The following is a 25,869-nucleotide window of genomic DNA, read 5'->3' on the forward strand; positions in this document are numbered from 1 at the left end:
CTTTGGGAGGATAACCATTTTAATTAAGCCAATTCTTCCTGCCACAGACAGGGGGAGTCGAGATCATAGTTCAAACTTTTTTTTCATCATATCCTGGGGGGTATATAATGTCTCCCAGGTCTTTAATCGGATTTTGGTTAATTACTATGCCCAAATACTTAAATTTTGATACTACTTGCAAACCAAACAACACGGGTACTGCTATATCATTCATTATCTGCAGCGCCATTTTTAATGACAAAAAGTGTTCATGATGCACATTGCATCACTAACACCGCACTGGGGACAGTTTAGATGCTAAAAATGACATGACAGATTCCCTTTAAGAAATGCTTTTTTTTTTTTTGTCTTTTGAAAATCTAAAGATTACACAGCAATTTTGCACATGGAATTCACAGTTCAATTTCTCATTACATGTACATTTGTAATATATGACGAGTGACAATTTGTTTTTATTTTTATTTTTTTTTTAAGCATTGCGACCATGAAACAGACAAATGAAAGCAATTGTGACCAATTGTTAAGCAAACAATGGCACCGATGAGCGAGGAACGTTATGACGGTCATGTGGAATACTCACCATTCACTAGACTGAAGTGTGGGAGACTCATTCTGCGCTATGTGGTATAAGGCACTCATTGCATTCATGTTAAACAAAGGAGGTTTCCTTTCAGCTGTGAAGAACAAAGATTAACTGATAAATCCCAAAAAACCCATTACCCATATCCCTTCTATTTTAATCAAAGACTTTATTTTATTTCCCTTTAAACAGAGTACAAGAAAGGCCAGATGTCAGACTAACCCTGTCATGGCATGTGATAACTCTTATGACAAAATGAAAACTACAGGGCAACCCAAGGACAAAATGTGCAGCTAAAAATGTTACGTCTATGAACAAATTTAATTTCCCACAGAGATGAGGGGCAATAAAGGAGACTGGCGGCTGCTTAGTCCCTCTTTCCAACTAAAACATTAACCAATCAGCGATGGTTGCCATCTAAGGTTATGCTCACATTTTTTTTTTACCTCAAAAAAAAAAAAAAAAACTATTAGATTTTTCCAAGAATCCTTTACAGAAAATTCTTTTTTTGGCTGTGTGCACACAGTTTTTGGAACAGAAATAAAGTTGTGCAGGTAAACTTGCCTGCCCCGTCTGGCACGCCGCACAGCACGATTTCAAGGCCAGTCGTTCAATGTCCATTATGATGCACGGTGCTATTTTACGTGCACAACAACAGGCTAGGGGGTGAAGCATGCAGTGAGGTCTCTTCATGTGCGATGTCAGGGCAGGAATGTAGAGGCCTACACACATCCTTTTACAATATTCCCAAATATGACTCCCTCCCCACACTTTGGTAAACTACAATCAGGATTTACCTAATTCAATACATGTGATCCCAAGAGACCAAACATCCACTTTCCCATCATACTGTCCTTCATCCATGGCTAAGATTACTTCAGGGGCCATCCTAAAAAAGAATGCAAACACCATAAGGTTACAGTCTTCGTGCTTGGCGATATTGGGAACTCACACAGAAGTGAATAGAGAGCAGCACGTCTGCAGTCACTTCTTTTTTCACAGTGTTAACAAGACGGGGTCCCGTACTAGAGACTGATGTGGATCCCACCGCAGGGGATCAACCTGCCAGACACCCATCACAGTCCCTTTGGATAACCTTAAAATAATTTTTTAAGGGCAATTCCATTTATCAAGTAAACAAGCTAAAACATATATAGCGTCTAATACTATTACACTTGCATATAAGCGTACAATAAGGCCTATGGCTAACAGACAGCACAGAAATATCAAGACATCTGGGATTCTAACCTTACTGTTTCCATAGCAACACTGATTCCTGGATATGTATAGAACAAAAGTGTTCTACATGTTAGTAGAACAAAGCTATGACATAAGCTTCATCTACCACTTACCAATATGGTGTCCCCACAAATGAATTGGCAGGAGAGGCTATAGATGCAGACCCAAAGTCAGCAAGTTTCACCTGGCCCGGCTCTGTGAGAAGGATGTTACCTGCCTTTATATCTCTATGGAAAACACAATGTTACACAAGTGAGACAGTAGTCATTGCTACCATTAATAGTGATCTAGAGGTCATGCTTTGTCACCAAGCATCATCTGCTCAGAGGAAGAGCTCTACACAGCCCACCGCTCAATGGATTTATACTTATATCTCAAAACCAGATTATAAGCAACAAAACACCCTCAAATATTAAATGTCGGATAAGTGATCCTGTCTTCTGTGACTCCGCTTGCTGGAGCTCATCTCTGCCCTAAACAAAAGGATCGGACTGTGAAATTCCAAAAGATTGTCGAGGTGAAGGGCGGTGTGCCACCAAACACAATAGACTGATCTCTAATGTGTATGGGGGTCTTAAAGAGTACCTGACATCAATCTGGGGGCTGCCCTTTTTACCAAAACGTCACTGAAGAACCCCTAATCTCCCAAGAGGGTTCGACAATCTAGCAAAGCTAAGCCCAAACATATGGGTTGAGGGATCCTTGCAAGCAGAGCCCCTTTTGCAAAGAAAATGCAAGAGCTCGATAAGTTGTCACCAAATTGTAACCGCTGTAATGACATTACCATTCAGTAACAGGATAAGTGAATACACGGTAATGCTGGATTGGTGGATAGAGCGAGATCTCATTTTTTCACCGCGAGAGCGACTATTTGTGGGATCCTGCGCTGCATACTGCTATTCCACAGCCAGGAAGATTGGGCCGACTGTCAAAGTCGGGCACTTTTGGGGGACATTAGGGCTATTATTGCAATGTTTGGGTAATGGGTAATATTTACTAAAAATCACTAATATGGGGCCTCCCGTGGTTTTATTAACTAAAAGAAAAAGCCCCAAGAACGATGGCAGGTACAAGAGTGTCTGTTTTGTTATATTGCAATTATGCCTAAAGTAACATTTCCATCTTGTAAACAATGTAGTCAAGATATGCATTCACTTTACTTTAGGGGTCTGACCTCTGGACATCACGATCACGAGACATAAATGTAGTTTCATCATCATTACTATTATTTTTGCTTTAGAGAGGAGCTTCTGGCCTCCCGGCTGTGTAAGGAAATGTCGTTGACGCGATCCACACACAGCATGTATCAGGCACTGGCTGCATGACCTCAGCCAGGTATGTTTGAGTCCTCTGAAACGCCGCAGCATTTCGGAGAAAAACACATTTTAAACGGCCAAGGAGACTAGTAAGACAGATGGATCCCCGGTGGCTTCTTCCTGCCCGCCGTCATGGAGTGAAAGGTCTCTCCCCATCTGTCCCACTAGTTTCCTTGGCAGCTTAGAATGTATGTTTTTATTTTTTATTTATTTTTTTTAACACCGCAAAATTTAAAAGTAAAACATACCAGGCCGAGATCATGCAGCCAGTGTCTGATTCATACTACCTGTGGATTGGGCAGCACGCATCAGCTGTCAGGTTCTCTTTAATAAAGTTTTCAGGCAGTTTTTCAATACAGAAATCTTAAAATCAGGGTTGGGGTTCATTTTCTGTGTCCATTAACTTATTCTACTTACATAGCGGTAGTTGTAGGCAGTTTTGTGGGCATAAAGAAGCATTAATCTACATAATTTATTCTTGATTACTGAACCTGCTGCCCCAAGGGTGTCTCTGCAGACCATCCTCAAGCTTTAAGGGCCCGTTACACATAGCGATATCGCTAGCAATATCGCTGTAACGTCACTGATTTTGTGACGCAGCAGCGATATTGCTAGCGATATCGTTACATGTGATACTTACCTCCGACCGACTGCCCCGCTGATTATCGCTGATCGCGCGAGAACGTCTTGGACCATTTCTCGTCGGGCGCTTCCTGCTGGGCTTCCTGTGGCGCCGACGAGCGACGCGTGGACGCGGGCGGGAGGACTTCAGGATCGCCACGTCTAACAGGTAAGTAGCGACCCCCGACTGCTGCTATGTCGCTGGTGAGATCTGCCTGTGTGGCAGATCACTAGCGACCACTTAGCAATGCACCAGCGATCCATATCGTTGTCGGGATCGCTGGTGCATCGCTAAGTGTAACAGTACCCTTAGGGCCATCTTTTTCTAGAAGGTATCCTATGCGCTATATAATTTCTGTGCTGTAGAGTACTATGCATAGTATATACACAATGCTAAAGGATGAAATACACAATTTGGGCAAGGGGTGGCAAAATTAGCTTTAAAATTATGAAAACTGTAATTGCTTCTGCCAATGTTAATATAAAAAGGTATAACTTATCTACTCACCTATGGATTAAATTATGAGAATGCAAATAAGCTAATCCCTGCAGTGCCCCGTGTGTGATTGCCGCAATTTCATTTTCTTGCAATGGCTTTTTGTGTACTGAAAACCAAGGAAAAAAAAAAAAAAAAAAAACAACTGTCACTTGCATAGACAATGTAAAGCTGCAGAATGTTATAGTGGTTCTACCATCAGTCTATAAAACAGTCTCTATACAATAAGGGATGCAGTGGTGCCAACACACCAGGGGAAAGGAGCTGGAAACACGCAGAACAAAGAATCTCTGCATTCTAGTTATAACATTTACCAGCCTGACTAGTCCCAAGTGGTCAGGTCCCCAAGACGTGCATACAAAAAGGAGCTTCAGTCACAGTCGCTTCTCAGTCAAACTTTGGAAATGGCCCCCCGTTGATTTTAGGCTTGTTTTACACATTGGTTCCGATTCAAAGAAATTTCACTAGAAATCAGACATAAATTGTGCCTTTGAAAATGTGCTAAATGTTGGCACAACTGGGAGTTGTGCAAAAATATGTTGCGACTTTTGGCATTTTGCTGCCAGTTGGAACCAGCTCTGCTGAAGTGGGTAGAGGTAGGACTGAGCCGGGGTGGGACTTGAGTGTGGCCATGCCCACTAGTGATGAGCGAGCGTGTTTGTTAGGCAATCCTTGCATGTGTTGCGGCTGTTGAACAGCCGCGAGACATGCAGCCGAGGCTATACGAGCATCTTTTTCGAAAAAACGTAATTAAGACAAGAGCATGCTCTGATAACACCTTTCCCTGAGCACGCTCACTCATCACTAATGCCCCTGCAATTCACCAATATGGCTGACTCTTTTGTAGCATTTCTGGAGCGGCGTACTGAGAACTGCACCACTCAGAAGAGGTGCTTAGCTCATTAAGTCGTGTACGGCTAATGAATTCGGAGACTTCTACTCCAGCAAGTCTGACAAAGCACGAGTATGCACTACGCCAATCTGGATGTATCGGCCCCATTGCATATATTTACTGGATCCCTAATGCCAATCACTCAGCAGCATATTTTTTTTTTTTTAATGGTTTGTTCGGCCTTGGGGTGCAAGTCTGCATTCGCTCTATGCGAATCCTAAGGATTCTACGGTTCTGGCGCTGGGCTGTCATGTGACAAGTAAGCAATTTTCATACTTTCAGCCATATTCTAACGAGACGTGTCTGGCCTTCAGTAATAAACTTGTATTGAGCAAGGCTGCGCCCATCTAGTTGGCACGAGAACGCAGGTATGCAAATCACATACTTGCACTCATGAGCCCACCGCACCTGGGAATCCTCATAGATTGCAGCGTGCACAATGTGGGATGCACAAGTCTGCAGTCACAAAATGACTGCACACTTGTAGCCTAATTTCTGACAACTCCTTTAAGAAAGTGTACTACTCCTTAAAATAAAAACTATACAAACCATGACGAAGAATTACCTTCTAATAAGTCTGATGCAGATCCTAAACAATATTCCATGACCAGCTGGAGAGAAGAAACAGAAAATTAGTACACATCACTAAACTGCACAGAAATGTTGTATTTTCTTCTGAAAAAGATGAGAAAAAAGACGCACAAATACAATGACGCGCTGCATCAGATTGAAAAAGCATAAAAACCCTTTTCACTGCCCCGTGAGCAATCATTCATGGCCCTCTTGCCTGCTGAAATTGTCAAAAATTATATGCATGGTCTACCATCCTCTAGGACATAAATGCAAGAGCTGCAGCCCATCAGTTGAGAATGATGGGCTGCAGGGGTCAAGTGATATTTATGGGGTGCAGGGTTGAAACCGGAGCCTGTCTAAGAGGGAGCAGTTGATTTTTTTTTAAATTTCTGCTTGACTCTGGGGCCAATGTTTTGGGGTTGTCTGGTAGTGGTAACCCCTTTAATATTTTGTGTGAATAAACACTGTCTGTATTGGGTGCAAATCTTCAGATATTTTATGATTGATACAGTGCCAGCTAAGTGGATGAGAGGCTTATGCACAAGTCAACTGGCGGAGTGCCTGAAATACATTCCTTGCAATACATAAGGTGAAATACACCAAAATTCTGTGACAAATTCAGCAATAAATACTAAATGTAATATTGTGCACTGTACATTAAAAAGAATATGGTGAAGACTGCAAGACTATTCTGTACATTACCAATAGAAAACACTTCCCACATTAGTATGGGCAGAGGTTCACTGATTAATATAAAAAGGAGATTTTTGTGTACTCACCGTAAAATCTCTTTCTCTTAGCCTCTAATTGGGGGACACAGAACCATGGGTGTTATGCTGCTGTCCACTAGGAGGCGACACTATGCATAATCTGAAAAATCTGAAAAAGTTTAACTATGGCTCCTCCTCTGCAGTATACACCTCTGGACGGCGTCAGCCTTCCCCAGTTTTGTGCAAAAGCATTAGGAGGAACATAACAGAAATAACAACCATGCCTGTAAGAAGGCCACTATGTACGAGCTCAAAGAATATGAGAACTCAACTATAACAACGGCCCGTAAGGGCAACAGGGTGGGAGCTGTGTCCCCCAATTAGAGGCTAAGAGAAAGAGATTTTACGGTGAGTACACAAAAATCTCCTTTACTCTGTCGCCTCATTGGGGGACACAGAACCATGGGACGTCCCAAAGCAGTCCCTGGGTGGGAAGCAATGGACGAATATTGTGCAGACAGGTACCTAAACTTGTGGCACTGCCGCCTGCAGAACCCATCTACCCAGGCTCACGTCCGCTGAGGACTGGGTATGAACTCTGCAGTTTTTCGTAAACGTGTGTAGGCTAGTCCAAGTGGCCGCCCTAAACACTTGTTCTGCCGAAGCCTGGTGCCGAATGGCCAAGGAGGCCCCTACCGCCCTCGTAGAGTGTGCTGTGATACCAGCCGGAAGAGCAGAATTGTTAAGGCGGTAAGCCTCTTGTATGGTGGACTTGATCCACCTGGCAAGGGTAGCTTTGGAAGCCGGCAGACCCTTGCGAACGCCTTCCGGAAGAAGGAAAAGCGAATCAGACTTACGGAAGGGTGCAGTCCTGGACACGTACATACGCAATGCCCTAACGAGGTCAAGCGTATGCAGAGCCTTCTCCACTCTATGAACCGGAACCGGGCAAAGGGATGGCAGTGAAATTTCCTCATTGAGGTGGAAGTTGGACACAACCTTTGGAAGGAAGGACGGGACTGTACGGAGAACCACCTTGTCCTGGTGAAAAGCCAGGAAGGGCGGTCTGCAGGAGAGTGCTGACAGTTCCGACACCCTGCGTAGCGAAGTGATTGCCACCAGAAATACCACCTTCTGTGATAGAATGCGGAGTGTGACTTCCTTAAGAGGTTCGAAAGGTGGTACTTGCAATGCTGTAAGAACCAAGTTGAGGTCCCACGTTTCCAGTGGACGTCTGTAGGGAGGAACCAATCGGGAAACTCCCTGGAGAAAAGTCCTTACTTGCGGCTTGTTAGCAATGCGCTTCTGAAAAAGCACTGAGAGTGCCGACACCTGGCTCTTGAGTGAGCCCAGGGATAGCCTGGCGTCCAGACCCGATTGGAGAAAACCATGTACTTTCGGGAGGGAATAAGGGAATGGAATCTGTCCGCGAGATTCGCACCAGGTGAAGAAAGTTCTCCAGGTACGGTAATAAATCTTGGCGGAGGCTGGCTTCCGTGCCCTGATCATGGTCTTAATGACGTCCTGTGAGAGCCCTGCTTGGGTTAGAACCCAGGCCTCAAGGGCCACGCCGTCAAATTGAGAGCCCCTGAGTTCTGGTGGTAGAACGGGCCTTGTGACAGAAGATCGGGACGGTCGGGGAGACGCCAGGGAGAGAGTCTGCTGTAAGTTGTACGATGTCGGCGTACCATGTACGTCTGGGCCAGTCTGGCGCGATCAGGATGGTTGGAACTCCCTCTTGTTTGATCTTCCTCACGACTCTGGAGATCAGAGGGAGGGGTGGAAAAATGTACAGAAGCTGGAACTGGGTCCAGTCCTGAACCAGGGCATCTTCTCTGAGCGACCGCGGATCGCGTGTCCTGGCCATGAAGTTGGAGAACTTGGCATTGAGATGGGATGCCATTAGGTCCACGTCCGGGGTCCCCCAGCGACGGCAGATCTGGTGAAAAATTTCGGGATGGAGAGACCACTTTCCCGAGTCCATTCCTTGTCTGCTAAGGAAGTCGGCTTCCCAGTTGTCCACACCCGGAATGTGGACCGCAGAGAGTACCGACCTCGTGTCTTCCGCCCAGTGGAGGATATGTGCCAGTTCCCTCACTGCCTGGGTACTGCGGGTTCCGCCTTGGTGATTCACATATGCCACTGCCGTGGCATTGTCCGACTGTATTCGGATATGAGAGGCTGCCAGTAAGTGATGAAAGGCTCTCAGTGCCAGGAAGATGGCCCGAATCTCCAGAACGTTAATGGGCATGGTCACTTCCAGTGTTGACCACTTGCCTTGTGCCCTGTGATGTAGGTGCACCGCACCCCAACATGTCAGGCTTGCGTCGGTGGTCAGAACCTTCCATTGACCTGAGAGAAAGGATTTTTCCCTTGCAAGCAAGGTTGGCTTGAGCCACCAGTGCAGTGACCTCATGGTTTTCGATGTTAGCCGGAATTCCCTGTCGAGGGAGAAAGGATTCCTGTCCCAGGACTTGAGGATGGCTAGGTGAAGGGGTCTGAGGTGAAACTGGGCAAATGGTACCGCCTCCATTGCTGCTGCCATCCTGCCGAGGACTCTCATGGCAAACCGGAGAGATCGGGAGGAATTGCGGAGGAGTATGCGAACTCCGAGACAGAGAGCCAGTGCCTTGTCCCTGGGAAGGAGCACCAGACCCCTGGAGGTGTCGAATAGCATCCCCAGGAATGTCAGAGACTGACTCAGGGTAGTCGATGACTTTTGCAAGTTGACTAACCAGCCCAGGCGACTCAGAGTGTAGATTGTGATTGAGACGCTGACCTTGCAGTCCTTGAAGGTGGGAGCCTTGATAAGGAGGTCGTCCAGGTATGGAACGACTACTATGCCTCTGGAGTGTAGAACGTCCATGGTGGCTGCCATGATTTTTGTTAATGTCCTGGGAGCTGTGGCGAGTCCAAACGGGAGAGCCACAAACTGGTAGTGATCGTGGTCGATAGCGGACCTGAGAAATCTCTGGTAGGCGGTAGCAATCGGTATGTGCAGGTATGCGTCCTGTATGTCTATGGAGGCGAGAAATTCTCCCTGCTCCATGGACGCAGTGATGGACCGAAGGGACTCCATGCGGAAATGACGAACCCGTACATATTTGTTGAGTTGTTTCAGGTCCAGTATGGGCCGTACGCTGCCTCCTTTTTTGGGGACTACAAATAGATTGGAGTAGAACCCTCGGAAGTGCTCGGTTGCAGGAACCGGTACTATAACTCCTGTTTGAAGGAGGGAGGAAACCGCGTGGCGGAAGGCACGAGCCTTGTCTGGTGGCTTTGGGGGAACAGAGGAAGAACCGGTTCGGTGGGCTGGAAGTGAACTCTATCTTGTATCCGGAAGACACTATTTCCCTGACCCACCTGTCTTCTGTAATAGGCAGCCAGACTTGATGAGGAGAAAGTCTGAGGTTTTCCTCCTTTGGGCTTTGCCTGGCCTGCTTTCGGCTGCCGGGTCCTGTCCGTCCTCTGCGCCGCCCGTGGGTTGTCCCTGAGTGGAGACCGGTTACGATTTTGTGCTGGACGTGAGACGGACCAGCCTGAAGAATTCCGAAAGGATCGGAATCGTGTTTGGTTACGCCTTTTGAATGTGCGTTTAGGTTTTAGTTGAGGGAGAGAGGTACTCTTCCCTCCAGTGGCAATGGATATCATTGTGTCCAACTTTTCACCGAAAAGTCGCCCACTGAGGTACGGGAGGTGTGTGAGGGACTTTTTTGAGGCCGCGTCCGCTTTCCATTCCCGTAGCCAAAGGATACGCCGGATTGTGATGGCGTTTGATGCTATTCCCGCTAAACCTCTTGCGGAATCCAGAGCTGCATGAAGCATGTAATCTGCTACCACTGCTATTTGAACCGCTTGGTCTGACAGCTCAGGATTGGAAGCTTGGAGGCCATCCTGCAAATTTTTGGCCCAAGCCAGAATGGCTTTGGCCGCCCAGACTGAAGCGAACACGGGAGGCAGGGAGGCCCCTGACGCTTCGAAAATTGAACGAGCCATGCGTTCTACCTGCCGGTCTGCTGCGTCTCTAAGGGTTGAGCTATCTGGCAGTGACAGGAGGGTCTGTGTTGCTAGCCTAGAGACTGGAGGGTCCACTTCGGGCAGATCTGTCCACTCATTGGCGTCCTTCTGTGGGAAAGGGTACCTTGCCTCCACATATTTCCGATTGGTGAATTTCTTTTCGGTCTGCGAAAACTGCTTAGTAAGTATTGCCTGAAATTCCGGGTGATTAGAGAAGACCTTAGGCGGTTTCAGAACATCTTCAAAGAAAATCTTGTGTTCTGGGGCTTCCGGGGGTGGATCAGAAATGTCCAGCACCCGATGGATGGACGAGATAATGTCCTCAACTAGCGCTGCATTGCTAGGGGTACCGGGTGTGACATCGGCGGTTATGCCCGCCGATGCCCCTTTCGCTGCGGCGGCCGCTGCGGCATCCCCTCACCTGCGCGCTCCCGCTCGGTCACGTGCCCGCCGTCAGTTCCTCTTCTCCTCGGCTCCTCCTTCCCGCCCCCTGGTTCGCGCTCGCCGCCGTCTTTCCTCTCTCTCCCATGATGGGCGGCGCTGAGGGCGGGCCTGGTCTCCCCTGCGATGGGCGGCGCCGAGGGGCGGGTTTTGGTGACGAGCATCCGGGGGCTGCTGTACTTCAGGCGTCCTCGCAGTTAGGAGGACGCCTGACGATCGTGTAGTTTTCCTGCACTCTCTGGCCTCTACAGTTCTACTGTAGCTTTCCTCGTTCCGCCTGACACTCCCTGTCGCTCCCTGTCTCCTGCGTCCTTCCCTCCCAGCCTGCCTGTGCACTGTCTTCCATCTCCGGTGCTGTCCTCCTCCTTCTGCCCGTCTAGGTCCTCCCACGTACCATTGCCTCCCCTCTCCTTCTGTCCGTGGAGCCGTCCCTCTTGGTTCCGGCTGTCGCGCCTCCGTCCTCTGTGGTCCTGCCCCAAACGATCCCTGTATAGGGGTCGGTCTTCACCTGGTGTGCTCGACCCTGGGGCTCCGGATCCGCGATCCAGAGGATCCACTCTCTATCTTAGGTACCCCCTGCGTTACAGTATCGTCAGGCCATGGACCCCGCCGGTGCCGCGGCTGCCACTCAAAAGGAACTGCTCTTCCTTAGAGAAAATCAGAACCGTATCATGTCATTCATGAAGTCCATGGACACCCGGCTCTCCGCTCTTCAGACCGCAGACCCAGCACACGCACCCCTATTAGTCAGTCTCCAGCAGGAGCTCGCACAACAGCGCGATGCTCAGTCTCACATTTTGGGGTATATGGCCTCCGTGGATGATAGGCTGCTTTCTTTGCAGTCCTCCACGGCCGCTTCCACCCTAGCCCGGGACACCGTCTCTACTCCCCCTCCCCGTCTCGGTAAACCACCCAGGTACTGTGGGGACCCAAAATTGTGTAGGGGATTTTTAAATCAGTGCAGGTTGCACTTTGATCTTTCGCCCCAACAGTATCCTACGGACCGTGCTAAAGTGGCCTTTATAATCTCCCACCTTGAGGGGGAGGCGTTGGCTTGGGTGAATCCATTATGGGAGAGGGATGACCCTGTGGTGACCAACATCCAGTGTTTTTTGGAGACATTTCGCAAGGTTTTCGATGAACCTGGACGCCTTGCTTCCTCCACTGAGGCCCTTTTTAACCTCTGCCAGGGGTCCCTTACGGTAGGGCAATACGCCATCCGTTTTCGGACATTGTCCTCGGAGCTGGGGTGGAATAATGAAGCCCTGGTTGGTGCGTTTTGGAGAGGACTTTCTGGTAAAATCAAAGACGAGTTGGCCGGGCGTGACCTCCCTACCACCCTGGAGGATCTCATCTCCTTGGCTACTCGTATTGATCTGCGTTTTCAGGAGCGCGCCCGAGAGTCGGCTAGGGAGAAGAGGTCCTTTAGGTTATACCAAGCTCCTATTCCGCGCACCGTTGCCCCTCCTAGTAACACCGCTCCTGAGCCCATGCAAGTTGATCGCATCAAGTTGTCTGAACAACGGCGTAGGGAGAGATTGTCCAAGGGACTCTGTCTCTATTGTGGAGGTGCCAACCACTTCATACGCACTTGTCCTGAGAGACCGGGAAACGCATCCGCCTAGGCCAGGTAGGAGAGGGCCCCCTAGGTGATTCTACCCCCTCTCTTCCACTTACTGTTTCAGCTCTGCTTATTTCAGGACGGGGGCGTAGCTCTGTGGAGGCGTATGTGGACTCGGGCGCGGCAGGCAACTTCATCCACCAGGAGGAGGTGGACAGGCTCCAGATTCCCGTGGTCGTCCTAAGTAATCCTCGAGCAATCACCTCCGTTGACGGCAAACCTCTTCCTGGGCTCGTCACCTCGGTAACCACTGAAGTAAACCTGCAAGTTGGCGCCCTCCACTCTGAAAGGATTGCCTTTTATGTCTTGCCTCAGTTGTCCCACGCCATTCTTTTGGGGCTACCTTGGCTCAGGCGGCATGAGCCTGTTATCGATTGGCGCTCCGGAGAGATCCTGCGCTGGGGGCACGCCTGCCATGCAAGCTGTTTACGTAACCTGGTTCGTCCCCAGCCTCAGCGCAAGCCTACAGACCTCCCTGGTCTTCCTGTGCCATATCACGCTTATGCTGATGTTTTCTGCAAAAGAGAGGCGGATTCCCTGCCACCGCACCGGTCTTATGACTGCCCCATCGACCTGATGCCTGGAGCGATTCCTCCCAGAGGTAGAACATACCCTCTCTCTCCAGCCGAGACCACTGCCATGACGGAATATATCCACGAAAACCTCTCCAAGGGGTTTATCCGAAAGTCTTCCTCTCCTGCAGGCGCGGGTTTTTTCTTCGTCCGGAAGAAAGATGGATCACTGCGGCCTTGCATTGATTACCGGGGCCTGAACAAAATCACCATCAAGAATCGTTACCCTCTTCCATTGATTCCGGAGCTTTTTGACCGGTTGAGAGGAGCCCGGATCTTCACGAAGTTAGACCTGCGGGGAGCCTACAATTTGGTCCGAATCCGTGCTGGGGACGAGTGGAAAACGGCCTTCAATACTCGTGACGGGCATTATGAATATCTAGTCATGCCATTTGGCCTTTGCAATGCCCCCGCTGTGTTCCAAGAATTTATCAATGAGGTATTCCGGGATCTACTCTATTCTTGTGTTGTCATCTACCTGGACGACATCCTCGTTTTCTCCCCCGATCTGCCTTCTCATCGCAAGAGTGTACGCTTGGTCTTGCATCGTCTCCGAGAGAACCAACTCTACGCCAAGATCGAGAAATGCCTTTTTGAGCAGTCGTCACTACCCTTCTTGGGATATGTCGTTTCCGACTCCGGTCTAAGCATGGATCCCGAAAAACTCGATGCGGTTCTCAAGTGGCCTCGTCCTGTGGGGATTAAGGCCATCCAGCGGTTTCTTGGGTTCGCAAACTATTACCGCCAGTTTGTGCCTCACTTTTCCACGGTTACCAAACCCATCACGAACCTGACCCGTAAAGGAACGAAGACCAACAGCTGGTCCCCTGAAGCGGAGGAAGCTTTCCAAACTCTGAAACGTTCTTTTGCCTCAGCACCCATTTTGCATCGACCTGTGGCCAGCAGACCCTTTGTCCTGGAAGTGGATGCCTCCTCCACTGGAGCTGGGGCGGTCTTGTCCCAGCAGGCTTCGTCCGGACGGCTGGTTCCATGCGGTTTTTTCTCTAAAATCTTTTCACCGGCGGAGTGCAACTACTCCATTGGAGACCGTGAATTACTGGCCATTAAGATGGCCTTAACTGAATGGCGGTATTTACTCGAGGGAGCTGTCCATCCCTTTACCATCCTCACAGACCACAAAAACCTGGCCTATCTGCAATCCGCCCAAAGGCTCAATGCCCGACAAGCCAGGTGGGCCTTGTTTTTTTCCCGCTTTGACTTCCAACTTCACTTCCGACCGGGTAATAGGAACATCAAGGCCGATGCCCTTTCCAGGTCGTTGCAGTCTTCAGAGAGGGACGAAATCCCATCCTGTATCATCGAGCCTTCCAGGATGATCACCGTGGCTCCTGTGAATTTTGCTACCCCTCCGCCCGGTAAGACCTTCGTCCCTCCAGGCAAACGTAAAGAGGTGTTGTGCTGGGGACATTCCTCCAAAATTGCTGGACACGTGGGGACCAAGAAGACTCTCTTCCTGCTTTCCCGGTATTATTGGTGGCCTACGCTTCGCCAGGATGTGATGGACTACGTGGCCTCTTGCACAATCTGTGCCCAGAACAAGGTGGCTAGGACCTTGCCCGCCGGTCTTCTTCATCCGTTGCCAGTTCCTGAAGCCCCCTGGCAACAGATCGCCATGGACTTTGTGACCGATTTGCCCCGCTCGGCCGGATGTACCACCATCTTAGTCGTGGCAGATCGCTTTTCTAAGATGGCCCATTTTATTCCCTTATCGGGACTACCGTCCGCCCCAAAGTTGGCTGAGATCTTCATCCACCAGGTCTTCAGGCTGCATGGTCTTCCTCAACGGATTCTGTCGGATCGGGGGGTCCAGTTCACCTCCCGCTTCTGGAGGGCACTTTGCCGGCTTATGGGTACATCTCTCGACTTTTCCTCCGCATATCATCCTCAGACCAACGGGCAAGTGGAACGAATTAATCAGGGGTTAACCACCTTCCTACGTCATTTTACCAACGCTCATCAAGACGACTGGGTTGCGCTCTTACCTTGGGCGGAATTCTCACACAATAATCATCCCAGTGAATCTACCACCAGGTCACCTTTTTTTGTGGTAACCGGTCAGAACCCAAATATTCCATTGCCTTTTTCTACCTCTACCGAGGTACCCGCAGCTGATTCTCTTGCTAAAAAATTCTCGCAGATTTGGAGAGAGACCCGGGATGCGCTCAAAAGTGCCAACGACCGAATCAAGAAGCATGCAGACAAGAGACGGAAGGACGTACCCCCGTACCATCCTGGTGACAAGGTCTGGCTTTCAACTCGACATATCCGTCTGAGAGTTCCCTCTTACAAGCTGAGTCCTCGGTACATTGGACCGTTTGAGGTGATTGGACGTATTAATGCCGTGGCTTACAAACTAAAGTTGCCTGCTTCGCTCCGGGTGCCCAACGCCTTCCATGTCTCGCTCCTGAAACCCGTAGTCCTGAACCGGTTCCAACCTGTTTCCATCGTTCCTCCTCCTGCCATCTCTGATAACGTCTTCGAGGTCAAGGACATCTTGGCTATGAAAAAAGCCCGGGGTAAGACCCTTTTTCTTATCGATTGGGTGGGTTTTGGTCCCGAGGAGAGGTCCTGGGAGCCCCGGGAGAATATCAACGCCCCTCGCATTCTAAAAAAGTTTTTGGCCAATCTCGCTAAGGGACGCCGTAAGGGGGGAGGTACTGTGACATCGGCGGTTATGCCCGCCGATGCCCCTTTCGCTGCGGCGGCCGCTGCGGCATCCCCTCACCTGCGCGCTCCCGCTCGGTCACGTGCCCGCCGTCAGTTCCTCTTCTCCTCGGCTCCTCCTTCCCACCCCCTGGTTCGCGCTCGCCGCCGTCTTTCCTCTCTCTCCCATGATGGGCGGCGCTGAGGGCGGGCCTGGTCTCCCCTGCGATGGGCGGCGCCGAGGGGCGGGTTTTGGTGACGAGCATCCGGGGGCTGCTGTACTTCAGGCGTCCTCGCAGTTAGGAGGACGCCTGACGATCGTGTAGTTTTCCTGCACTCTCTGGCCTCTACAGTTCTACTGTAGCTTTCCTCGTTCCGCCTGACACTCCCTGTCGCTCCCTGTCTCCTGCGTCCTTCCCTCCCAGCCTGCCTGTGCACTGTCTTCCATCTCCGGTGCTGTCCTCCTCCTTCTGCCCGTCTAGGTCCTCCCACGTACCATTGCCTCCCCTCTCCTTCTGTCCGTGGAGCCGTCCCTCTTGGTTCCGGCTGTCGCGCCTCCGTCCTCTGTGGTCCTGCCCCAAACGATCCCTGTATAGGGGTCGGTCTTCACCTGGTGTGCTCGACCCTGGGGCTCCGGATCCGCGATCCAGAGGGTCCACTCTCTATCTTAGGTACCCCCTGCGTTACACCGGGGACCAGAGACCTCTCCGCTTCGTTGTCTGAGTCGGAGTCACAGATGCCTTCTGAATCCTGCGTATCGCTGAGTCGTTCCCTGGTGGAGGAGAGACAGATTAGATATTAGAAAAAACTTTTTGACAGTTAGAGTGATCAATGAGTGGAACAAGCTGCCACGAGAAGTGGCGAGTTCTCCTTCAATGGAAGTCTTCAAACAGAGGCTGGACAGACATCTCACTGGGATGATTTAGCGAATCCTGCTTTGAGCAGGGGGTTGGACCAGATGGCCCAGGAGGTCCCTTCCAACTCTACGATTCTATGATTCTGGTGGGCGAACTGGGGCCGAGGTCTCCTGTGTTCGCTGTGGAGATCTGTGTTGTCTGTCCCTAGTAGGGGACGGTCTAGGTGACCTGGAACTACGGTGTCTCTCCCTAGATGACCGTGTGCTATGGGATGACGCAGATGAACGCGACCTGCGGGTCCGCTTACGTCTGGGAGAGCCAGAAACGGCCTGTCCCTGAGTGGAGCTGTCCCTTTGCTGGGTAACGCTCATAGCCAAGACATGACCCTGCAGAGCCTGGAGTAATGTGGAGGTCAGGTTATCTATGGACTGCGTCATAGACCGACATTTGAGTAGCCCATTCCGGCGTGGTAGCAGACGCTGAAGCATTGGTAGGAGCCTCTTGGGGTTCTGACCCAGTATTTTGGATACAATCCCGGCAGTGTGGGCACGTGCTGCCACTGGGGAGAGTGGTTTTGCAGGCTGTGCAGAATGCATAAAAGCAGTCCTGCCTGGTTCTCTTGTACCTTGAGCCTGGCATAGTGCACCGAGTGCAGAAGGGCTGGCTATGCAGAGGGCCCTACAGGGGTGGCTATGCAGAGGAAACCTATCGGGGCGCCTTATAGGGAATATGGATTCACAGCCGAGTAAGAAAACCCAGCTGTGATCTTACCCCACCAGTGTGCCCCTAGGTCCAGCGCCGTAGATTCACAGTCCTGTGCCCCCCCGGACACTGGCTGACGTGCTGCTGATGTCACAATGCCTTCTCCTGCAGCAATTCTGACCCAGAAATGGCCGCTGAGAGGACGAGGAGGAAGAGGAAGGGGGTGGAGAGCTGAAAAGGGCGCACAGAGCTATGTAAAAACGCCCCCTGTCTCGATCTGCCCCTTCTATGACACTGGAAGATGTCATATTTGTCATCCAGGGGGCGGGGAGGAAGCGGCGACTTCTGCTGGGCCGAAGCCGCGGTCTAAATTTGAAGTCTGATGCCCAGAAGGGCTCCAGGCCGGCACGGATGTCCGGGAGGGGGTCGGATCTGAACCAGACCCCCCGGATCTAAAAGGCAGGATAGCGGTGGGGCTAGTAACAGGAGCGGGGCCCTGTGAGGGGTCCCCCCTGAGGTGCTATGGAGCTGGCGCTGCCGCAGAGACAGGGGCGCAGGAGCCCTGTGTCTGTGTGTGCTATGCCTGCGTGCACTCTCCCCCCGGCCCCTACAGGAGCCCGCAGCTGGGCTGGAGGTCCCTGGCTTTGGAGCCGCAGAATGCTGCCTTGTACAGGCCCTACCTGAGGGGTCTCAACCTAATGCCGCCAGAGGGGGATTAGGGAGGGTGCTGCTGTCAACATCAGCAGGCTTCATCCTTGCCTCGACCTCAACCCAGAACCCAAGGGAATGGGGGAAGGAGGGGGATCTCTACTTCGAACCAGTACCCGAGCGACTGGGGGAGGAGCGACATGGGGAATAGCCACCTCAACTTCAACCGGGCACCCTATAATAGGGGCCGAGGAAGGAGCCATGCAGGGGGTCTCGCAGGAGACCCACTTTTCTTCATCTGTAGTCCGTCAGGAAAAAAACCGAAAAAAAGAAAAAGATCTTTAGGTGTGCCTCCTAAGCAAACCTAAGCAAAAACTGGAGGCTGACGCCGTCCAGGGGTGTATACTGCAGAGGAGCCATAGTTAATCTTTTTCAGATTATGCATAGTGTCGCCTCCTAGTGGACAGCAGCATAACACCCATGGTTCTGTGTCCCCCAATGAGGCGACAGAGTAAGACAGAATTATTTTATTCATGAACAGAAAAATAAAGACGACATCATGAAAAAGAAACACTGGGAAGAAAGGCTCCTCACCCATGCCGTGTGCTCCCTCAGATAGCAGCCTTTATATTTTATACTATTCGGATGTTTTATCCTTTGAAGAAATTTCACTTCTTTCACGATATCCTGCCATTTCTGTAGGAGAGGGAAAGAAAAACGTTATGTGTGCTTAGGGATAATGAATGACTGGTCTGGAGAAGCAGGGGCTTTCTCCAACTACTTAAGGTAACATGTGAAGTTAGAATGAGATGCTACCGAAAAAGTATATTTAAAATATTCACCTATTCAGTCATTTGCTGTAGAGGTCAGGGGGGCACTAATTTAATCAGATGAAGACGTGTCAAGCATAACTTATTAAAAGAGGGATGAACACACATCATCCGTATAAGGCAGAAGTGGAAAATACATGCAACAATGACTATTGTAACCCCATAGACTGTGTTGCTAGTTACACCAGAGGTCACAGCCAGCATCTCAGGCTTAGGTCCAAATGGACACCTATGTAGACAGCGCACTCTGCTTACGGCGTTTATATGGCTCCATTTTATGGACACATGAGAACACCATAAGTGCAGTAAGGCGGCTCCATAAGGCACTGTATTCTCCATCACAATGCTGTGTAATATGGTTGGAGTGACATAACCTCTTTTATATAGATACACAGACAACATGGTCCTAAAGAAAGAATTCCAAGTCAATGAGGAACGGCAGGAGTTCTCTGCAAAGAAGGTGGCTGGGGTGTAAGACAAACAAAAAAAAGACTGCTACAAAAAAAAATAATATTGCGCAAACAGCGCCAAAGAGAAAATCAAAAGAATAATACTATTAATTTGTATGGGAAAACGACTTGATATTCAGGCTTTGGAATGTCTTCTAAACACTTCAACATAGGTCAAGACTCAAGAGTTTAAAAATAAGCAAAAATGTCCATTCATTTCATCAGGAAAGAGGCTCAATACTTTGTGCCTTTTTAGCCTTCCCTTTTGCTTCCCTTGCAGAGGTGTCTGAGCATTTTGACACCATTTTTTCTTAAAAAAAAACACCGAAAACCCATGGAGCAGAAAAAGATGTTACTAAAGGTACTGTCACACTTAGCGATGCACCAGCGATCCCGACCAGCGATATGATGCGGTCAGGATCGCTGGTGCATCGCTAAGTGGTCGCTAGTGAGCTGTCACACAGGCAGATCTCACCAGCGACATCGCAGGGGTCGGCGGTCGTTACTTACCTATCAGACGAGGCGATCCTGACGTCCTCCCGCCCGTGTCCACGCGTCGCTCGTCGGCGCCACAGGAAGCGGCCGACGAGAAACGGTCCAGGATGTTCTCGCGCGATCAGCGATAACCAGCGAGGGAGCGGTCGGAGGTAAGTATCAGACATAGTGATATCGCTAGCAATATCGCTATAACGTTACAAAAACCAGTGACGTTATAGCGATATTGCTAGCGATATCGCTTAGTGTGACAGGCCCTTAAAAGAGCTACAAAAATTATAACAAAAAACCCTCTAAAAACAAACAAGTGTGATACGACTCTAGGTTTACAAAAAAAAAAAAAAAGAGAGAAAAGAAGCGATTGCAGAAGAGTCTTCTGCTTGAAAGAAAAAAAGCATATTTGACAGCTAGAAAGAGAAGTGGTGTGAACATACACTTAGAGTGGTTTACCTGAAGTGAAGCGGGGCTTGTGATGCCACATCTTCAGATATCTGCCGAGTCATGTGCATGAGCAGTCAGTATCATACACCTTTCCTACTTACACGTCCTTTAAAAGGCTATTGTGGCTTCACTTATTTCTGTAGAAAGAGGTGAGCAGGACTGGATACGTCACCTCTACAGATATCCGAAGCGATTCTAGCCCAAATACCAGTTAAGGTTGTGACCTCTTCATTTTCAGGGATAAGGTGGGTCCCAGAGGTCAAGCCTCACTTGATCATAAAGTGATGACGTATCCAAAATGAGAAGCACCATTACTTCAATGTGCTGGGAATAAACCCTTATTGGAGGCAGCTACGGAGGTAGAGTATGACAGGAGAAGCCGACTGTACCTTGAACTTCTACTTACCTCGTTCAACTGTTTCCCACTGTAGGACATTTTCTTGATGGCCACCACTTCATTGGTGCGCACATCATGTGCCTAGGATACAAATAAAACCAGGACATGAAGCAGCACGTGTCACAAGGCTTTCTTATAGCTATAAAATATACAAGTTTACTAAAAGTAGTACACACTCATCCATACCTTCCCCTCCCATGTTGTGAAAACGATTGAGCAATTAAAGGATTGCCGTTTATTACCAGTGACCCACAGAAATACGATGATCAGCCATTGGCTTCTATTCTATGTGGTATACAAGGAAGAAGAATAGGTATTTAAAGACTCTAACATTTTCCAGGAGAGGACAACAATCTGTGAGAAGTTGTGACCTCTGTAATCATATCTGAGCTTAAGAGTGCCAAGTGCTTTAATGCCCAAATATTGCTAGCACCAATTATTTCCATCATTCTTCCAGATTTTCCAAGACGAAGAAACAATGCAGGATGCTACATAGTGTCATTCATCCATCCTGTAGTTGAACCCTCAAGCTGTGAACAATTACAATACATACATTTGTCCACTAGAGGGGGCCATATAATTAATCTTATAGACGAGCACCTAAAGATGAACTCTGGACAATTGTCTCTAATCTCCTTATTTTCTCCCTTTTAATTAGGAGTTTTACAGGGTCATAAAGGCACTGTCCATAAAAGACCAGGGAGATCACGCAGTGTACAGGCCAAAATAGAGCAGGCGGTAACCGTGTTGATTGAGAGGATATCTGGTATAAACCTTCAGGGAACTGTAACCGAATCAAGTGCTATGGAACAAGAGGTTTTTAACTGAAAGAATATTTTTTGCCAGGAGACCCGCCTGCCCCCAAGTATACACCAAAAGTCACATTGTGCAAAAATTTTGGACTTTACAAATTGATTTATGCCAGAATTCAGGCATAAACGCTTTGATGAATTGGGGCGAATGGATCAGCGTGTGGTCTAATAAAACAAAAACAAAGAAGAGCACAAGTCTGTTACACAAGTCCAGGTGCTGTCCATTTCCTAAACAGACCGCTCACAGACCCATAGTGTGTATCGATGTCTTTTGAGGCAGGTGAATGGAGGGGGTTTGTTTTGTATCTTTTAAGAGTAAGAAATCTGTCCGTTTTTTAGTTGTTGCCTAAACGCTTTCTCAATATTTTGGCTGCCAGCATTTTTTTGGTAACATTTATTCAGAATAAATGGGACTTCATATGTTCAAGCTTTTGAGCTTTTTTTTTTTCCTGGCAGTTTTTGCAACATGATTTGACTGAAAAATATGTCATGTGCACATACCCGTAGAGTTTCACTGATCCTTACACCAATCCTTATTTACAGCGGAACTTGACGTCTCCAGTCCGCGAGACTCAGAGCCTGCCCTATTCTCAGCCATTTTGCAAATCAGACTTGGCCATTTAAGTCTATGGGGATCAGTTAACAGATTTACTTTCTACTTTCCCACCTGGGTTCCACCAGTTTTTAACTCATCTATTCCTTATTGAGCTTACATCGCTTTATGCGGTGTGAATATAGCCTTAGGGCTGAAGAACATTACGGCTGAATAAGCGCTACACCACAATCTGAACACTGGACATGTGGAACAGTGCGAGCCTCAAACATCCGCTAACATCATAACCAATACAAGTTTAACATACTGATTTCTTGGAAAGAGAAAAATAGACAGTAATAGTTTTGAGCTCCCATTCCTCTTGTGTTACAGATGAATTCCTGCAGCAATGGCAGCAGTAAGTATACGCTGGGAACAGCCACTCCCACCCATGTCATGCTGGACAATTATTCACCCTGAACAAAGCAATAAAGAATGAATCATGGGCCGTCCGGGCGTGAGTGTGTGGCCAACATGCTTCATGTATGACAAACACTGCTCAGCAGAACAAGTGCTCTCCGGCTGCCACGGCCATACAGAAGACTTTGGCTTACCGTGCTTCTTATTTATGACCATTTCTGACCAGTCACCAGATATCTCGCATTAAACTGGACACACGATGTAATAGAGGCAGCAGAGCGGACTGAAACAGATTTTTTTTTTCTTTTTTTAAATAATTTCGCCTCTCCGTTGCAGAAACATTAGAAATAAAGTATTCGGCACCTAGTGAGTTGAGTTGCCTTTTGCCAGATGAAACCTTTAGGCCACGTTCACACTGTCAGTGTTTTACATCAGTATTTTTAAACCAAAACAAGGAATCCACCTGCGCTTATTAACTAGTTAAATGCCGCTGTCAAACTGACAGCGGCATTTAATAAGCACTCCTGGCTATCCGGCTGGAAATGCGCTCACCCCCGTCACGTGATCGGGGGTCATCGGTGCATCGGCATAACAACCAGAGATCTCCTAGAGACCTCTATGGTTGTTGATGCCAGATTGCTATGAGCGCCGCCCTGTGGTCTGCGCTCATAGCAATGCAGTAATTCTACTAAATACAGGTTATCTGAGTATCGCCTCTATGTAGCAGAGCCGATCGACCTATGGCAGCTTCTAGTCTCCCATGGAGGCTATTGAAGCACGCTAAAAGTAATAAAAAATAGTTTTAAAAATATTTAAAAAAAAAAAAAAAAAATCACAGACACACATTAGGTATCGCCGCGTTCGGAATCACCCAATCTATAAAATGAAAGATTTAATCTAATCGTTAAACAGCATAGCGAGAAAAAAATCTAAACGCCAGAAATACGTTTTTTTGGTCACTGCGAAATTGCATTAAAATGTAATAACGGGCGATCAAAAGATTGTATCTGCACCAAAATGGTATAAATAAAAATGTCAGCTCAGCGCGCAAAAAATAAGCCATCACCCAGCCCGAGATCACGAAAAATGGAGACGCTACGGGTCTCAGGAAAATGGTGCAAATTTTTTTTTTTTTTTAGCAAAGTTTGGAATTTTTGTTTACATTACTTAGAGAATAAAAGAACCTAGACATGTTTGGGGTCTATGAACTCGTAATGACCTGGAGAATCATAAGGGCAGGTCAGATTTAGTGAACCTAGCAGAAAAACCAAACAAAAAACGTGTGGGATTGCACTTTATTTTTGCAATTTCACCCCACTTGGAATTTTTTTTCCCATTTTTGAGTACACGACATGCCAAAACCTATGATCTCGTTCAAAAGTAAAACTCGTCCTGCAAAAAATAAGCCCTCACATGGCCATAGTGATGGAAAAAAAAAAAAAAAAATTATGGCTCTGGGAATAAGGGGAGCGAAAATCGAAAACAACCACAAGACAGATTTCAGCAACCAAGGTATCATTTTAATCAGTATAACAGCGCCAACCTGACAGTGTCTGTAGGTTACTCAGAACAATCCTGCTGAAAGGTTCCCTTTAAGGGCTGATTCACAAAAATGCATATCGAAAGTATTTATGTATTTGTCGCAAGTCATGGTCTGACAACAGATCTCTAGACCTGGGCTACCAACCTTATATATGACTATGATGCGGTTCGCTCAGGATTAGGGTTCCATGGTCAGGTTGGGACCTGTGGCTGATACATGGACGAAAACACATCTGCTATGCAGTCATGTGCATTAGCCCTACGGTGCATGGCCACCATAATAAACCTCTACTAAACATCAAATATATAATCACAGGTGTTGCAACTAGGCCACAGCAATATAGATCAGATATTAAAGGGATTCTATCACCAGTTTGCCACTTAATCTGAAACAGCATGATATAGAGACAGAGACCCTGATTCAAGCAATGTGTCAGTTACTGAGCTACTTGCTGTAGTTTTGATAATCTCCTGCTGATAAAACAGTGATTTTATCACTTGAGGACTAGTAATCCTGCTGCCAGGTACTCCTCCATAATCGTGAGCTCTATATGCCCTACCCCCCACCAGTGATTGGCAACACTATGTGCACAGTACATGGACAGAAAGCTGTCAATCAGTGATGTGGGCAGGGTAATACAGAGCTCAGCATTCAGAGAACTGGTAGAACTCCAGCAGAGAAAACAGTGATATTAAGTAAGTGACAAAGTTGGAATCAGGGTCTCTGCCACTATATTATGCTGCTCTCAGATGTGGTAGCAAAAACCTGGTGACCGATTCCTTTTAAATACAGCCATTACAAAATAAATACATAAAAAAATAAAAACAGGATTCTCTTCCAATATTTGCACGAATCGTCAAAAGTAATAATAATGAAGAAAAACTTACAAAATAAACGGCTCCGAAACTCCCATGACCAATTTCTCGGAGGTCGGTGAAAAGCTTTTCAGGGTCATCTCTGAAGAAGAGATCTGCAACCTCTGGGTCTTTCAGGCTTCCAGCTCGACTTGTTGACGGCATCCTGCTTGAGCAGTCTGCCGTCTGACTATCTAGGATTACACTGCCGCCACTGCTCCTGGCTCATCTGTGTGAACGTGGCCTCTTTAGCATGTGGAACTGAAAGAAAAAACACCAATAAATAAAACTACCAAGGGATATACAAATAACGAAAGCTGCGCAAACTAATAGGCGTCATGCAAAATACAATTTGATTCAAAGAAACATTATGTAGAACGATACAAGAGGTCGTCCCATTCAAATGACGCATCAGGAAAAAAAAAAATGGTCCGGTATGATTAGGTAGCTCTCATTCTGGGGAGAAACTGCATTCATCAGACCCCACTCATTAAAGGCTCCCCTTTTCCTTCCTTAAAAAGATATTTCCAAACATTTATGGAATGTTTGCAGAAGATGGGGAATAGCCCTTTAACATTTGCACATATCTTTTCAGCTCTTCCCAGTGATGTTAGGCAAGTTTTGGTTGGAGAAATTGTGCAAACAACATATCACCAGAGGGAATAAAATGTTTTCGGCACTTGTAAATATTTCTAATATACATCATGCTTTCAAAGAATTTATTATTGCATTTTTGGAGGCATTTTGCAATAACTTTAAAAACATGATTTTCAAGCGTTTTGTCATCTGCCACAAAATATATCTGGCCCAAAAAAAAAAAAACATACCAGGAGCCAGCTGCATTTTTGGGAGAAAATAAGAATGAATAGCAACACAAATGCAAGAAGAAAACATTTTCAATTGAGCCTGTCAATCCAGTCTTATGGTTGGTTTACATGACACTACCAAGGCCGGTCAACTCTGGCTAAATACAAACTGATCGGCAGCAGTTATCTGGCCTAACGATTGTTAATATGATCGCTCTGTGAGTATAGAATATCAGATTACTGGCAGCACATGTCCTGCTTTCACAAGTATCAATAATTGCTTTTTAAAAGATTTCAAACTAGTGGACAACCCCAGCTTTATCAATTCAGAACCCTAATTA

The 25,869-nt window shown here is 47.8% G+C and overlaps 1 protein-coding gene across 1 annotated transcript in view; it reads right to left on the reverse strand.

Moving 5' to 3' along the window:
• Positions 1 to 24,983, reverse strand: part of LOC141080333 (serine/threonine-protein kinase TAO1-B-like) — a 93,800-nt gene extending 68,817 nt beyond the window's left edge. The window contains exons 1-8 of the mRNA XM_073565469.1: positions 24,756 to 24,983; positions 20,571 to 20,642; positions 18,544 to 18,645; positions 5,710 to 5,755; positions 4,265 to 4,361; positions 1,933 to 2,046; positions 1,378 to 1,469; positions 581 to 674 (exon numbers count right to left, since the gene is read on the reverse strand). Of these exons, the coding sequence (XP_073421570.1) occupies positions 581 to 674; positions 1,378 to 1,469; positions 1,933 to 2,046; positions 4,265 to 4,361; positions 5,710 to 5,755; positions 18,544 to 18,645; positions 20,571 to 20,642; positions 24,756 to 24,887 (749 nt within the window). The 5' untranslated portion in view covers positions 24,888 to 24,983. The remainder of the gene's footprint in view (positions 1 to 580; positions 675 to 1,377; positions 1,470 to 1,932; positions 2,047 to 4,264; positions 4,362 to 5,709; positions 5,756 to 18,543; positions 18,646 to 20,570; positions 20,643 to 24,755) is intronic.
• Positions 24,984 to 25,869: the final 886 nt, after the last annotated feature.

This window comes from Dendrobates tinctorius, unplaced genomic scaffold, assembly GCF_039654945.1.
Source record: "Dendrobates tinctorius isolate UK_male_01 unplaced genomic scaffold, ASM3965494v1 ptg000016l, whole genome shotgun sequence".
In the NCBI taxonomy this organism is placed as follows: domain Eukaryota; kingdom Metazoa; phylum Chordata; class Amphibia; order Anura; family Dendrobatidae; genus Dendrobates; species Dendrobates tinctorius.